At 26.0% G+C, this 17322-nt stretch overlaps 2 protein-coding genes across 3 annotated transcripts in view; one reads left to right on the top strand and one right to left on the bottom strand.

Moving 5' to 3' along the window:
• LOC101238626 (uncharacterized) overlaps positions 1-17322 on the top strand; it is a 144805-nt gene that overhangs the window by 91624 nt on the left and 35859 nt on the right. The gene's annotated exons all lie outside the window — the stretch shown is intronic.
• On the bottom strand, positions 8792-17236 carry LOC136078316 (uncharacterized). Of its 2 annotated transcripts, XM_065793891.1 has the most exons (12): positions 17103-17236; positions 16937-16998; positions 16832-16856; positions 15275-15375; positions 15154-15198; positions 14900-14960; positions 14710-14771; positions 14605-14629; positions 14183-14256; positions 11463-13482; positions 11059-11265; positions 8792-10700 (listed from the first exon to the last, which is right to left on the bottom strand). In XM_065793891.1, the coding sequence occupies exons 1-12, from the start codon at positions 17160-17162 to the stop codon at positions 10671-10673; spliced, it is 2772 nt and encodes a 923-aa protein (XP_065649963.1). In that variant the 5' UTR covers positions 17163-17236; the 3' UTR covers positions 8792-10670. The 2 variants fall into 2 exon arrangements, with proteins under 2 accessions (XP_065649963.1, XP_065649964.1); XM_065793892.1 differs by lacking the exons at positions 16832-16856; positions 16937-16998; positions 17103-17236 and having other exon boundaries at positions 14900-14938; positions 15275-15342.

Below are 17322 nucleotides of genomic sequence, written 5' to 3'. Positions count from 1 at the left end.
TTTTTAGTTTTACTATTACCTTTTGTTTGTAACTCATTCTCAACCTAAAACTCCGAAACACGAAACTTTAACGAGGCGGAGAAACAGATTGATATACACTTAGAACTTTAAATATTTTTAAACTTAGCATCCATCTTGCTTTAGAGTTCATGTAAAACAAAAAGCAAAAAGTTTTAAAGAAATAAACCATAATTATGTTACAAAATTTTCATTAAACCACTTTGTTGTGCCTAAATCTCTTTTAAAAATAATCTTATATTTTGTAGAAAATCTTAGCAAACATTGAAATTTTTTTTTGAACAGATTATAACTGAACCAAAACTTCATTAACCACACAGGGCCGACGTCATGGGTTTTGAAGTAAGGGGGCACAATTGTCAATTTCTAAAAAATATCCTCTAAATTAAAAAAAAAAAGTTTCTTTTGATAAAAAACAGGAGAGGGAGGGACACTAAAATTGCCTTAACTAATCGGTGCAGTTAGAGCAATTTTAAAATATCACAGCGTCTGCAAGACGTTTTGTTGACGACGACATATTTCCGTTAAATGATCAGGTCTGTGAATTATAAAAAGACGAAAAAAATTAAAAATATTTTTCTTATAATCACAATCGCTTGTTTAAATTTTAAAAACATTTTAAACAAGTATGTTTTTAAGGCGAAATGAACATTATAGTTTAACAACGTAATCTGTTTTGATCGTTTGACGGCAATTTTTCTTAATCATATGGTCTTTCTTGGTCAGAGTTATAGTATTTTTTGTGATTGAAATGTTGCGTTTTGACATTATATATAGTTTATATACTTCAGAACCGATTAGAATAAGGATCAATAGTAAATTAAGGAACTTTTTAAATAGATTTAAAATAAATTCATGCTAACGCCGATGAGCAGAAATGATCTAAAGACTTCAAAATAGTGTTCTTTAGATTCACTATTACGGGTAGTAAAAAGGTTTTGAAAATTATATATAAAAAAAGAAAAGTTTCTTTAAATATTAAAAAAAAACCTAAAGCAAAAAAAATTATACCATGTAAAGCTTTTCTTTGGTCATTTAGCTATCAAACTAAAACGTGCGATAGCTAAATGACCTTTTCCAATTTCACAAAATGCTAAAACAGAGCAATAGTTAATACCATATCCCTTACCACCATTGTTTTTGTTAAAACTTGAGACTTTTTTTTGAGGTATAAAACTCGTGTTTCCATTCATAAGTACAGGAAGTAAGTATAAAAAGATGTGACAATCCTTTTTTTTATCAATATTATGATTAAAACCTAACTTTCCGAAGCATATTGGACATAACCCAACTTTATTGACAATGTCTTTTATATCTTGACTGCAATTAGTATTTACTTCATAATTGAATTCGTCATAATTTAATTGATTTTGAGAGAATCTGTTACCATGAAACTTTTTTTTTCTCGCTTTTGATTTCAGTTTTTTGCTAGTTGAGCCTATTATAAGTAAAAAACTTCAGATTTATTCAATAATGAGAACTTAACCTTTTTTTCAATACATGTATCCAGTAAATTTATGGAAATACCGTGGTTGTGTTGCTTGGAAATATGTCTTCAAGTCTAAACAAGAAGCTCTATTGGTTCAAAAGTTAGTTTCCATACTGAATAACACAAATATAGATAGGAAATAAAATAAGTTCAGGTATCACCCTGGTTGCTAAGACGGTTGCTAAGGAACTAGAAAATTATAAACATTTCAAATGCTAAATTAGACTAATTTAAATGCTGTTTAATCTAATTTTGATCTCATTTTCAGAATCAGCAATGTAAAATTAACCAGAAAAATTGATAATTCAAATTTTGAAAATTTTGAATATTTTGAGGTATGTACCACCCTAACTACACCGAGTAGCATGTGTGCAAAAATATAAAAAAATTAAATAAGGTCGTAATTAAATAGATGTCTAAGACATCTATTTAATTCTTAGTATATACTATACTGGCGTCGCTACGGTTGGTGTCACCAAAGTCATTAAACTTTTTTGGTGTCACTCCTCTAGATTTTTTAGACCCAACAACAGGGGTTTCGAATTTCTATCAAAAAAAAAAAACTTTTGATTTTAAATAAAAGACGAAAGATTTTTGTGTGAAATGAGGAAAAAGCAGAGTTATTAATAAAAACACTGAAAAATCAAAGCCTAAAAACTATTGGTTAGGCCAAACACAAAAATATATTAACACATGCATAAGCCGTTCTGTCATATTTGCATTTTTTTAATTTTGATTTCACCCCTCTGTATCAGGTCGTGATGGTGTCAACCGGAGCGTCCCGCATATAACCTTGTAAAAAATGAAATTTTAATGCGATACTCAGCAAAAAGACAAAAACATTGTCTTTTCTTGCTCTGACCATTAAAATTAAACTATTTATTTGCATTGTAAAATTTATTGGACAGCAAAATATAAAATTTTATTTTGTGGTACTTGACTTTCAGTTGAATAACATACATTTGATGGTACTAAAAAAGCTAAACCTAAACATTTTTATGTCAACTTTAGAATGGTTGTTTTTTTCCCTGAAATTGGAAAGAGGCGCCAAACCTTAGTGGATTTTTACCAAATTGCAAACACTTCCTGTATGAATATCAACGTATTGGTCAAGGTTAACAACACTATTCAAAATTCATAAAAGTTATCAGTAAAACAAAAGAAAAACAAAATTCTACAAAAGCAGCAGCAACAAAAGTATTATTAAAGAGTATCATAACGAGTCAGGCAAAAAAAGCATTAGAATTTCTACCGATGGCTTACAGTAAAAACGAAAACGTGTTTTGCTCTACGCTGGCCACAATTTCACAATAAGAATATAATGACATCAAAGTCCGTTTCAAGTATTTTAGTGGATGTAGAATACAGTAAAGAAAGCATAATCATGTAGGTTATGCTGAATGGAAGGCTTAACATATTTTCTCCTTAAATCATTCGGCATCATCAGGGGTAAAAAAATGCACAAAGTTTATTATTACAAAAAAATCTTTATTTTGATTATATTACTGTAACTTAATTTTTAAATATTAATTGAAAGAAAAGTATTCCTTGGCATTTGATGTTTTTAATAGTAACCCATGTAAAAAACTTTAAATTGAACCAAAAAGTTTAGAGCGTGATGATTTATCCAGAAGATTATTAGTACCAGACTACATAACTAAAGTAAAGTTTAACGTTATGGTAATCGGTTAACGCGCAGTTTGTAGAATACAAAGTTAAACAAAAATTTTTTTTATTTGTATGGCTACTTGACAAACGGCGGCTAATAATTCTTTAAGTGAAAATGAAAAAGTGTACAAAAAAAAATATATTTTACAAAAAAAAACTGCGAAGTACATTATTATTGAACTATCTTTCCTGATCAGTCTCGTCGTCACGTATCATTTCTTGTGCGTCATATTGCTGATATTAATGACAGAAATTTTTTTTGGATACAATAGTATTTACACGTCAAAAATTAGTTTATCAACTTGTATCTAAATATCATTAAAAGCTTGAAAAACTGAGCAATATTCAAACATGCACACCGCTTTAAACACAGAGTTCTAATGAAGTACTCATCAATATTTTATGGTCAAGAAATCCAAAAAACGCTTTTTTTCACTAAAGTTAAGAGTGTTAGATTCTTAGAGTTAAGAGTGCACTCAGCTGAATTTCATTTTTATGAAAGAACTACTGGTAATTAGAGTTATAAGTCCCTACTTAGAAATTGATGTACGGCAAAGTTCTCATTTTTTAAGGATCAAAAATACATAATTAATAAGAACAGAAAATTTTCTAAAAAAAGATAAAATTAAAGATAGCAAATAAATGCCATTATGTTAAAACTAGTTACTTTTTTTTTTTTTTTAAATATATATTTGCCGTATATTAAAATTTACAATGAAATAAATCGTGTTAATAAATAAGAGAGCTGGAGCAAGCAGAAGACATAAACTGTCTTATCATCGAGCCCCATTTACATTGAAAAAAAAATCGTCAGCTTATATATAAAAAAAGAAAAGTAGCAAAGTACATAATAACCATTTTACACGTTAGTTACAATATAAATATAAGTGTTGAAATATAATGCAATATATCAAAAATTAACAAAAGTTAAATATAAATAAAACAGCAACAAAAGAGAAGTAGTGTCAATAACTATTTTTTAGATAATTTATATTATTTATTTTAAAAGAGATATTTTAAATCAAGGTCATTTTGCAATAAGAGACTCTTAGATTCTTTCCTGAATTGTTCCAAAGAGATGTTTTGAATATTATTTTTTTTTGTAATAAATTTTAAAAAATGTTTCCACAGAAACGGTCCACGATATTGAATTTGGTAAGAACCTAGTTTTAAATTAGTTTTTGGTACAATGAAGTTGTTAATTGAAAATTTAGTAGGATACTTGTGCGAGATTTCACTAAAGTTAGACTGAAACACAATAGGAGAAAGCCCACGTTTTATTTTAAACATGAAGTGTAGAACCTGGTGTATATTAAGTTTATAGATACTTAGGGCACCAAGCTTCCTTAAAAGAGGTTCGCAATGAAAAGTTCTGTGTGCACCAAATACAATCCTGCATGCGTGTTTTTGCTTACTATAAAGTTTTTTTAATTTACTATAATTAGTACTACCCCTTACAATATTACAGTACGAGATAAAACTATGGATAAATGAAAAGTATATTTTTTTTAAGGAAGCAGTGTTAAGATATGGTTTAGTTTTATATAATATGGAAATATTTATTGAGATTTTATTTTCTATGTATTTTATATGTGGTTTCCATGACAAATTTTTATCTAGTATTACTCCTAAAAAATTAACGATTGGTTCCCTTTTAATAAATATTTTATTGATTATAAGATTAGGTAATTTTAGAGGAACATCATCACCTTTACTAGGTTTGGAGAATAAGATAAATTTAGTTTTTTCTACATTTAACGAAAGCCTATTACTTGTAAACCACTCGTTTATTTTTAATAGTTCTTCATTAAATATATTAAAGAGAACTTTTATGTTTTTGTCGGAATAAAAAAGATTGCAGTTGTATGCAAACAATATAACATTTAAAATATTTGATGCTAAGTACAAATCATTTATATACAGTAAAAATAATAATGGTCCTAAGATTGAACCTTGGGGCATAATAGTCATTATTGAATGCATTTGCTACGTGATTAATCAGTTCAATTACCGCTTGGTTAGTTGAATTATCTTTTTTAAACCCAAATTGTTTACTGTACAGCAAACTGTTTGACATCAAATAGTTATAAAGTCTGTTATGCATAATTCTTTCCAATAATTTTGAGAAGCAAGGTAAGACGGAAATTGGTCTGTAGTTGGAAATATTAGTTTCGTCACCAGATTTAAAAATTGGAGTGATACGGCAACTTTAAGTTTTTTTGGCACAACACCTAGTTTTAATGAAAGGTTAAAAATATGAAATAATGACGGTTCAATGATATCGTAGACGGATTTAACAACATTTACACTAATTTTGTCAATGGCGACACTTTTATTACTTTTAAGACTATTAAAAGCATTTCTTAACTCGCTTAGATTTAAATTAGATTCTTCCATAATAGTATTACACGGTTTGATATAAGATTCAAACTCTATGGTACTTGGTGGAATTTTACTCGCCAAGTTTGGCCCTACTTCAAGAAAAAATGAGTTAAGTTTTTCAGCTATTTTTTTTTTATCGTAAGTCATTTCCCCGTCAATTAAAAGCTTTTGGGGGAGATTATTTGTTACACATTTATTTTTACCAATTACTTGTTTAATTATATTCCACGTTTTTTTAGTGTCGCCGTTGGTTTTTTCTAGCAACTTTGCATAATAAATTTTTTTAGAATGTTTTTTTGTTTTTTCAAATAAGTTTTTATATTTTTTGTAGTTTATTTCATTTTTATATGTTTTATGCCTTAAATATTTAACATATAGTTTTTGTTTTTTTTTAGACGATTTTATTAGACCCTTGGTCATCCAGGGATTTAGAAGAATAATAGAACTTTTTGAATAATAGAATAATTCAATAATAATAGAATTTTTGAATAAAAGAATAATTTTGAATAATAGAATAATTGAACTTCATGGATAATAGAACTTTTTGTAAAATTGATTTTCTGCTTTCTAAATTTAAACTTCTGAAAGGTTTTAAAATATTTTTTTAATAATACTTTAATAAAAAAAAAAATACAATGCTAATATAAAAGGGCGCCCAAAATAAGGTGCATATGTAAATATGTCAGCAGGGAATTCTGTAACAACAAAATTAACAATTACTATGTTATTAGCATACAATTTTATTGCATGCTAGTGCTTATATCAAATATACCCTTCTAAACCGATTCTCCAAGCTTTCCTGTCTTTGCCAAAAAATCAAAAAACTGCAAGTTTTACTAGAAGCATATCAGTCATTAAAGGGCATGCCATTCATTTTATTGGCATAAAACGTTTATCAAATATCAACTCTAACTTTTAGCGGTTTTCAAGTTAAATTTTTTTCTATTTTGTTCAAAATTGATTGACATTGCAACTTTTTTTTTTACATATTTTTAAAATTTTCTTTTAGGTTTTGTTATGTAATGTAAAAGTAACGAAACTTTGGGTAATATTTTTAGTTATGAGCAAGCTTAAACTGATATGCCAGCTGATTTTTACAACTTTTCTTTTTGAATAATTACAAAATCTGTTTGCACTGTTTTTTGCAGTAAAGTTACACACAAATGCGTATAAAAAAACTATTATTTACGAAATTAGAAATAAGCAGAAAATAAACCTTAGGTCAGATCAATTTTATTGTTTCAACTAGTAATATATACAAAATAATCAAACCCAATCAGAACCAGGGCGGATCCAGCATTTTTTTGTCTTTGAGATTTACAGCTAATTTCTTGACATGGAGCAAACTCCAAACATTTATGTGTTTACTTATGTCAAATAAGGATGCTTTGCAAAAAATGGCATGATTGGAGCCTGGAAACAAAAAAACAAAATATTTGCACCCCTACCCAAAACGTGAGAGCAACAAGTTGATGAAGTTTTCTTTTTAATATTTTTAACTAGACTTATTTTCATCAATAAATTTCATGGTAAAATATTATAGCGTTCAAATAAAGACCATATAAAGTTTAAACCCCCCTCAATTTGAGGGGGTTGCAAATTTTATAGGGTCATAATTTTTGAACGCTGAGAAATTATGCTATGAAACTTATAATTTCTCGATGAATATAAGTTTAGTTGAAAATAGCTCAAAAAATATATCATCAACTTGTTGCTTTCAAGTTTGGGGTAGAAGAGGGGCGAAAATTTGTGGCCTTTTTTTTTCCAGGCTCCAATAACCGCAATTTTTTGCAAAGCATCTTTATTTTACGCAAGTATAAACATATAAATGTTAGGAGTTAGTTCCATGTCTGGAAGGTAGATATCTCGACAAAAAGACAAAAATATGCTGGATCCTCCCCTGGTCAGAACACAACACATACATACATAAATACATTCGCACATGCATAAAAACATATGCAAATACAAATACATAAAAAAAACACAAATACATAAAATATATATATATATATATATATATATATATATATATATATATATATATATATATATATATATGAAAGTGTCCACTGACTAATTCTGACTTTTCGAAAGATCGTTACTATATATTCTATAAGCTCATTCCAATATTAGCTACTCCATTCAATACAAAATTACGTCTCTTGAGAAGTTTTTTCACAACTTTGTGCTAGTATTGGTTCTTATGACCACGACACAAGCCATTAATGAAGTTTAAATTGATAGCCTTTGATAAATAATATTTTTTTTTAAATCAGGTAAATAGCAACAACAAAAAATCAAGCAAATAACAAAAAAGCCGGTAAATAGCGAAAAAAGTCAAATGAAAAAATTAAATAAAAAAATCAGGTAAATAACGAGAAAAAAAAAACCCAGTATATACCAACAAAAAAACCCAGGTAAATAACAAAAAAAATCAGTTAAATAACAAATAAAACCAGTTAAATAACGAAAAAAAAATCAGTTAAATAACAAAAAACTCTGTTAAACAATAAAAAAAATTAAAAAAATCAGATAAATAGCAAAAAACCTATTAATTATCGAAAAAAACCATGTAAATAAAATTAAATAAAAATATAAGGTTAATTATAATAATAACAAAAAAATCTGTTAAACAAAGAAAAAATTTGTTAAACAAAGTAAAAAATAAAACATGCTAAATAATAAAAAAAAATTAAGTAGATTGCAAAAAAATCAGTATAAATAACGAAAGTTATCAGATAAATACTAAAAAAACCCCAGGTAAAAAATCAGACAAACAACCAGGTTAAAAACAGAAAAAAATCAGGTAAATAACAAAAAAATCTGCTGCAAAATAACGAAAGAAATCAAATAAAAAATCAGTTAAAAACAAAAAAATCAGATAAATAACAGAAAACCCAAAGTAAAAAATCAGACAAATAACCAGGTTAAAAACAGAAAAAAAATCAGGTAAATAACAAAAATATCCGCTGAAATAACAAAAGAAATCAAATAAAAAATCAGTTAAATAACAAAAAAATCAGATAAATACCAGAAAACCCAAAGTAAAAAATCAGACAAATAACCAGGTTAAAAACAGAAAAAAAATCAGGTAAATAACAAAAAAATCCGCTGAAACAACAAAAGAAATCAAATAAAAAATCAGTTAAATAACAAAAAAATCAGATAAATACCAGAAAACCCAAAGTAAAAAATCAGACAAATAACCAGGTTAAAAACAGAAAAAAAATCAGGTAAATAACAAAAATATCCGCTGAAACAACAAAAGAAATCAAATAAAAAATCAGTTAAATAACAAAAAAATCAGATAAATACCAGAAAACCCAAAGTAAAAAATCAGACAAATAACCAGGTTAAAAACAGAAAAAAAATCAGGTAAATAACAAAAATATCCGCTGAAATAACAAAAGAAATCAAATAAAAAATCAGTTAAATAACAAAAAAATCAGATAAATACCAGAAAACCCAAAGTAAAAAATCAGACAAATAACCAGGTTAAAAACAGAAAAAAAATCAGGTAAATAACAAAAAAATCCGCTGAAACAACAAAAGAAATCAAATAAAAAATCAGTTAAATAACAAAAAAATCAGATAAATACCAGAAAACACAAAGTAAAAAATCAGACAAATAACCAGGTTAAAAACAGAAAAAAAATCAGGTAAATAACAAAAATATCCGCTGAAACAACAAAAGAAATCAAATAAAAAATCAGTTAAATAACAAAAAAATCAGATAAATACCAGAAAACCCAAAGTAAAAAATCAGACAAATAACCAGGTTAAAAACAGAAAAAAAATCAGGTAAATAACAAAAAAATCCGCTGAAACAACAAAAGAAATCAAATAAAAAATCAGTTAAATAACAAAAAAATCAGATAAATACCAGAAAACCCAAAGTAAAAAATCAGACAAATAACCAGGTTAAAAACAGAAAAAAAATCAGGTAAATAACAAAAATATCCGCTGAAACAACAAAAGAAATCAAATAAAAAATCAGTTAAATAACAAAAAAATCAGATAAATACCAGAAAACCCAAAGTAAAAAATCAGACAAATAACCAGGTTAAAAACAGAAAAAAAATCAGGTAAATAACAAAAATATCCGCTGAAACAACAAAAGAAATCAAATAAAAAATCAGTTAAATAACAAAAAAATCAGATAAATACCAGAAAACCCAAAGTAAAAAATCAGACAAATAACCAGGTTAAAAACTGAAAAAAAATTAGGTAAATAACAAAAATATCCGCTGAAACAACAAAAGAAATCAAATAAAAAATCAGTTAAATAACAAAAAAATCAGATAAATACCAGAAAACCCAAAGTAAAAAATCAGACAAATAACCAGGTTAAAAACAGAAAAAAAATCAGGTAAATAACAAAAATATCCGCTGAAACAACAAAAGAAATCAAATAAAAAATCAGTTAAATAACAAAAAAATCAGATAAATACCAGAAAACCCAAAGTAAAAAATCAGACAAATAACCAGGTTAAAAACAGAAAAAAAATCGGGTAAATAACAAAAAAATCTGCTGCAAAATAACGAAAAAAATCAAATAAAAAATCAGTTAAATAACAAAAAAATCAGATAAATACCAGAAAACCCAAAGTTAAAAATCAGACAAATAACCAGGTTAAAAAAAAAAATCAGTTAATAATAAAAAAATCAACAAACGTAAAAAATGAAGCCATTAAAAAAAGTCAGGACAATAACAAAAAACAGGTAAACAACACCAACTTTAGGAAAATAACACCAAAATCAAGTAAATAACAAATAAATTTAGTAAATAGTTAAAACTTCGACAAATAAAATTTCCCACCAAAAAATCTGGGTAAGTTATAATTTATCTTTAAGATAAATTAGCCATACTTTAAAACTATAAGGTAAATAATTATAAATTTTCCAAAAAACAGGTCAACAAAAACAAACTTCAAATGGCTTAAAATAAAAATCATAGATCATAGATACAAAAATCAGCTATATGATCTAATAAAATGAAACAAATAAAAAAAATATTTAAATGTTAAAACATAACTAACAAAAATAACAAATAACAAATATTATGACTAGAAAAGTGTTTTAAGAACTTCTTGGAATGAAATCATTTTCATATTCATTGACAATTTCCATCATTTGTCTCCAACTAAAAAATTTATTATTATTTGTGAGTAAAAAAATACATGTAGAAATTAAGTTTTAATCAAAATGAGAAACTAAAATATAAATTTAAGATTACATGAGCATAAATTACAAGAGCAAAAAGTGGTAGGGAGGTTAAGAGTAACCCATAGACTTTAAACACTCCTTAGTGAAACTTGTGTTCATGTAATTTGTCTTTTAATCAATAGGATAATTTATGACCTTGAGCAACTAATTTTAAAAAAATTAAATTTTGACCTAGAAATAGTACATTCAAAAATCTAATATTATTTTTAGCCTGGGTCTCCTATACAAAAACATTAAGTAAATTATGCAAATAAATATTATAATTTAAAAGTTACTTTAATTAGGCGTTTTTTTCTTTCATAAAGAATCCGCGTTCTCAACTGCTGCCAACTATACTTTTCTAATAACAAAGAATTTTGTAAAACATTTACAATTCTTTCTTGAGTCAATGGGCCACCAGAAATAAGTTCACCACCATTTGAATGTAGAACTAATATGTGTTCTTTAGTGAACATTTTTTGCCTTTTTGGTGTAACATTGGTCTAAATGCATTAAAAAAAACATAAATTCAATTAATATATTGTATTAAACTGATAAATTCAATTAAAAACAAAATAAAATTGGGTATTTAACTTATAAATTGAGTGAAATCAGTTTAAAAGTTGGAAAAGTTACATATATAATAAATTATATATACAATAAATAATATTATTACTTTGAAAAATTACAAAATTTATACTTTTATTGCAGGTTCAAACATGCTTCTTAGTTTATCATACATCTTTTTTGGAGTGGCATTAATTCCAATTGATGGCAGTACATCCATTATCTCACTCATTGTTGGAGTTGCATGAAAAGTATTTTTCAAAATGTTTTCTTCTTGCAATGACCATTTTTTCCTATTGGTGGGAGTCATACTACCCTCTATTTCTATTTTTTTATCTAATGTATATGAATTTGAATTTTTTGAATCCATAAAATCATGTTGAAAATAAGCGCTTATAGACTTACTGGATTTCACAGCTGTATTACGATTTTTACGACAAGTGTAATTTGTTTCTGCTGTTAAAGACGAATGCCCCATACTACCAGCAATCTCATCTTTATTTCCGATATTTTGTTCCCGTATACCGGTAGCCACAGACTTACGCAGAAGTGTAGCACAAACATTTCGTTTTCCTGAACTTTTGTGGTAAATCCCAGCATTTTTCCACAGTGAACCAAGTCGTTCACTTATGGCACCAGATTTCATGCGATGACCAGACCACGATAAAAAAATATTTCTATATGTGGTACTTAGCTGTGAACGAACTTTATTTACAAAAACATCTAACCATTGAAACTTTTCTGGTTGGAGAACAACATACATATGACCATAGGTGCTAAATGTTTTATGATTAGCAACAGGAATAAGAAACATTCCGTCTGCATTCTTTTCAGACATCAAAAATTCATCTACTGTGATATTGGCACAGACACCAGAGCGATGAGCTGTGCCAAGTAAAATCACAAGTATCAAATGATCTCTCATGATAGTGTACTCTGTCAGAGTTACAGGTCTTTTATTAAGAATAAAATAATTAAAAAGCTTCAAAGCTTCCTTAGCAATGTTAGACTCAAAGTATGATGAAATCTGTGATGGTGTAATAATTGATTGGTAGTCCCTTTCTTGACGATGAAAATGTTGCTTTTTGTTTTCGCGATTATATGTTTTTATCCATGTATTTAACTTTAATTTTATATCATATAAATCTGCTTTACTACATTGAGAAATTTTTAAAGATTCTTTTTCTGATAGTAAAAAATTAGAAAAATCTAGCAAAGAAAACAAATATTTTTTTATTGAGCCAGGTTTCAAAAGTTTGGATTCAAGTTTTGGAATATAGATGTCCCGTATAGTTTCAATAGTGAAAAGGTTAGAAGCATTGTTAAAATGTGCAGTGCTAACTAACTGGAAATACCTCTGGACATCTCTTACTGTTCTGCAAGCAGATTCAGATACTCGTTTGTTATCAGGTCCGACTAAAAAGTTTTTAAAATTGTTTAACAATATTTCAATATTAGCATCAAGTTGCAATATGAAATTGTCTTCAGGTATATATAATTCATCACTGTCATCATCAGAACCTGAAGTGCTTAAATCTGACTCTGAAGCTATAGTAGAAGGAATATTAGCAATATAAGGTGTAGATGAAAGATTTAAACTTACTTCACTGCTAGAAATAATATCAGTGAGAAGAGATTTTTTTTCCAAAACTATACTTTTATTTTCATTAGGCAAGGAATTTATATCACTAATGATATGACCAAAATTTATATTACTGTCTGCATGATGCAATAAGGGCATACTAATATCATTGCTAGAACAAGTAGATGCACTTTTGCTTTCAGTTAAAGAATTTTTTTTAAACAACTGTTTTGGAGAGGAAATGACATTTGGTGGCATATTATTAATATTAATTTTGCTTGCACTGTTCAATAACTTTTTGTAAAATGGATCACTAGATTTAAAATTGTGAACCCTTTTAAGATGGTTATCCATTCTTTTAACTGCAGCCATGCAATTTTGGTAAGGACACTGAAAAAGGATTTGTATATCAGAAGATCTTTTACGATGATTGAAGTAGGTAAGAGCTTTCTGTGCACTTTCTTTACTCCAAAAGTGGTTTAAGCGTTTGCTTTGTAAATGTCTTGACAAATTGACAACTTCTTTAAAACAACCATCAACAGGACATCTATATGTTTTATGTTTAAAGAGGCTGAAATAACAAAAATATTAAACTATTATTTGGTAGAGGTTAAATTTTAAAAACTTAATTGATTCCTATAATATAATTAATATTTACTTATATAAATATTTTAATTTACAAAACTTTTTGAAATAAAATCTTTATTTCTTATGACTCTTCCTGTAAAAAGTCTCAAAATCTTTAGTCAAAAATATTTCTGCACATTTTCAAGTAATTCTATAATAAAGGTCACAATTCAGACTTTTCTATATGATACAAGCACAATTTAAAGGTTTCTTTCAAAATAACTCTTTTTTTTGTTTTTTATCGGAAATTTCTTAAACACCACTAGTAAAGGTACCAAAACACTGGAATATAATATAAGTCAAAACAAAATAATAAAAGTTTCTCATTAAAGGAAGTTATGGATTATTTAAATAAAAAGATTAGCTAATTTTATCATATTAAATCAATACATATGTGCTGCTTTTAAAAATTATTTTAAAAGTGAGTTAAAATTTTTGAGTAAATTTTAAAGCCTGTTAATCAATTGGTTTGTTTTATAAACAATGTTTTGTTCTGTCACTTATATCATGCAACATAGTTAGATCAATTGTAGATTATTAAAAAAAAAGTATAATTAACAAAATTAAAACTAATTACCTCCTCAAAAGTTCTAAAAACCGTCTAAAAAAGTGAATGTTTAAATTTTATAAAAAAATAAAATTACTTTTCAAGCGGAGTTTCTTTTTTTTTACTTTCTAGCTTTTCCACTTTATTAGTCATCACCACTATCTTACCAGTCTGCTCAAAATAAATCAAATTATTGAAAATTTTACAATTTATTTCAGTTATATGAAAACAAAGATAAATAAAGCATAGGAAACTTTAAAAACAATTAGGCAACTATAATTTTTTTAAGCATACAAACTTTGAAGGAACCCCAACATTAATAATCTTACAAACTTAATCCAAAGGAAATAACAAGAAATAACTCATTAAAAAAATATCACCAGCAACAAAAAATAAAAATGCCAAGTTCTGATTCTGAGGTGATACAAATCATTAAATTATAAAATTAGTTAACCAATCCCTTTGTTGTTCCAAAATCTAATTCATTAAATTATATATTCGCATTAGTTAAAAAATTACCTCATATAATTCATCTTCAGAGGATCTAAAAAATTTGTTTCTTTTATTATTATGCTGTTCAACAACACATTACAAGGACACTATCTCAAAAATTAACATTCATACATTTCACAGAGAGTTCCAGGTGAATAAATCTTCTGTTCATTATTTAAATATGCTTCACAAGTCTGCACATAAATTTTGCCATTACAATTAATAATTTTATAAAGTAAAATTTAATATAATTATTCCAAAATAAAATATTTTATACTAAAAAAAAAAAAAAAAAAAAAAAAAAACAACGCATATTTAATACTTTTGTTGTTTCCTTCATGCACATAGAATTACTATTGCCCTGATAAAAATGATTCATAAAGCTAAAAAATAAATAAATAAATATATATATATATATATATATATATATATATATATATATATATATATATATATATATATATATATATATATATATATATATATGTATATATATACAAGATTTTTACAGATGATAATTTATTGAGACATAAAAATCTATGTTTGTAAAAAAGATTAATAGAAAACAATAACAACTTGTTAAACTCAAGCCTGTAATCTTCACCCAAAATTTCCACAATCCTAAATTGTAAAAAAAATATTAACAAACTTAAACTATAAATAAATAAATAAAATATTTATAATTAATTAGGTTTACTTTGAATCATGAGAGCGTTTTTCCAGATCTATGGGAAGGTTTCTATTTTGTTCAGTAGACACAGTATAGTTTATTTTTTCAATGCCTTCGTTTAGTAAAAACTAATTTAAAAAAAGTGATATATATATATATATATATATATATATATATATATATATATATATATACATATACTATAAATATATATATACATACATATACAGTGGTGTGAAAAATATTAGAATCCTTAAAAAATTTTAAGTCTAATTAAAAAAAAAAAAATTTTGTTATATTACTAGTTACATTTGTACAACGAAACATAAAATATTAACTATTTTATTAAAAGTTTTTTAAATTTAGGGCAAGTTTGCATAATTTTAATTATTTTTAAAAATACACATAAATAATAATTTGGTGGCTATTTTTATATATTTTATCTTTACTAGTAAGTTTTAAATGATGGCAGATAAGTACCATTAAGACACTTTAAACAGATGACAAATATTCTATGATACATAGTACAAGTACAACTTCAAGACCAATGCCACTGCCTTAATTAAAGCAAAAGTTAGAGCCAAAGCCTTAATAAAATTTTACTTCAATTTTATTTTAAGACTGTTAAAATAGTAGTTTACAGTTAGTAAGTTTACACTATCCAAAAAACTTTATGTAGCTGAAACTTACCCTAAAATTCTCAGATTTTAGATTAAAAGTTGATCACAATAGCATCTGTCATATTATTTTGATTGGCTTAGTGCAAGAAAAACAAAGATAATATCAATACTTCTAACAGTTGTGTAAAGTCCTATCTAATCAATCAGGTTTATTTTTGTGACCAAGCAAGTAGCCACTGCCAAATAAAAACACAAATGTCTTTAGTAGGATATTATATGGCCTGCCATTAGTAGAACACAGTATAGACAAACAGAATTTGTTATGGCTTAACATTCCTTAAAATTTTTTATGGCCTAACATTCCTTAAAATTCCAGTTGGGAGCAAACCAAGTTGAATCACATTATTTTATCGCATTCATTCTTCTGTGCAACAACAATTTTACTCAATTTTACTTATTTTTTCTTATATGCAACCTAGACCTTTGAAAAATAGAGTTCCTAATTTAAACTGTTTGCTACATTAGTTATCCAGAACATTTATCATATGATCTACTTAACAATAACCCTGATAAAAAATTTTCAATCTTCTGTGGCCTAGAAGTTCATCAGATTTGAATTCAATCTAAAGTTTAAAAATAGTTAATATTCAGAGAGCTTCACGGCATTAACAAACTTGCAAAATCTCATTGATTTTGCTTTAATTAATATTTGGAAAATAAAAATGTTTATGACCCTAAAATTTAAAAAATGTGTCTAAAATTTAAAAAACAACAACACTAAAACATGTTGAAAAATTTGTTAAACTAAATTGTGTATTAATGAAGTGTTTAATTTAAAAATTATAAAGAATTTACAAATTATTTTTCACTAAGTCATTTTTTTATGGTTTTTACGTTGTTGATTCTAATATTTTTGACAACACTGTGTATATGTATTATTACAAACACAAATTATAAAAATTACCTCATCAATTCTATCTTTAGAGGCTCTAAAGAATATCACTATTATTAATTAGAAAATCAGAAAATTAATAAACTATTTCAAAAAAATTTATTATATCAAATTTACCTTTCAAGAAGAGTGTCAGGTAAAGAAATATTAGCATCATACTTTAATTCTTTTTTGCAAGACTGGACAAAAAAATTGAAGATATATTTAATTAATTAATTTTACCAAGCAATATAATTTCATTGAATAAAATATTTGATAGAAAAATACAGCAATTATAACATACCAATACTTTTGTTGTTTCCTCCCTTTTCATAGTGTTTTCATTGGGATGCATTTGATTCATATAAGTAAAAAATTGATCTTTTATTAGAAAAAGTGTATTGAAAAGAAAAGTATTAAAAAAGATAGGAAGCTGTTTTAATAACTTTACACAAAAGTTCTACATTTTTATAATATAAATTTTAAAACTTAAGTTAAAAAAGAAATTTACAATAAAAAAAAAA

Source organism: Hydra vulgaris, chromosome 03 (genome assembly GCF_038396675.1).
Source record: "Hydra vulgaris chromosome 03, alternate assembly HydraT2T_AEP".
Classification (NCBI taxonomy): domain Eukaryota; kingdom Metazoa; phylum Cnidaria; class Hydrozoa; order Anthoathecata; family Hydridae; genus Hydra; species Hydra vulgaris.
The sequence above is the reverse complement of the archived record's forward strand: the minus strand, read 5'-3'. Positions and strand labels throughout refer to the sequence as shown.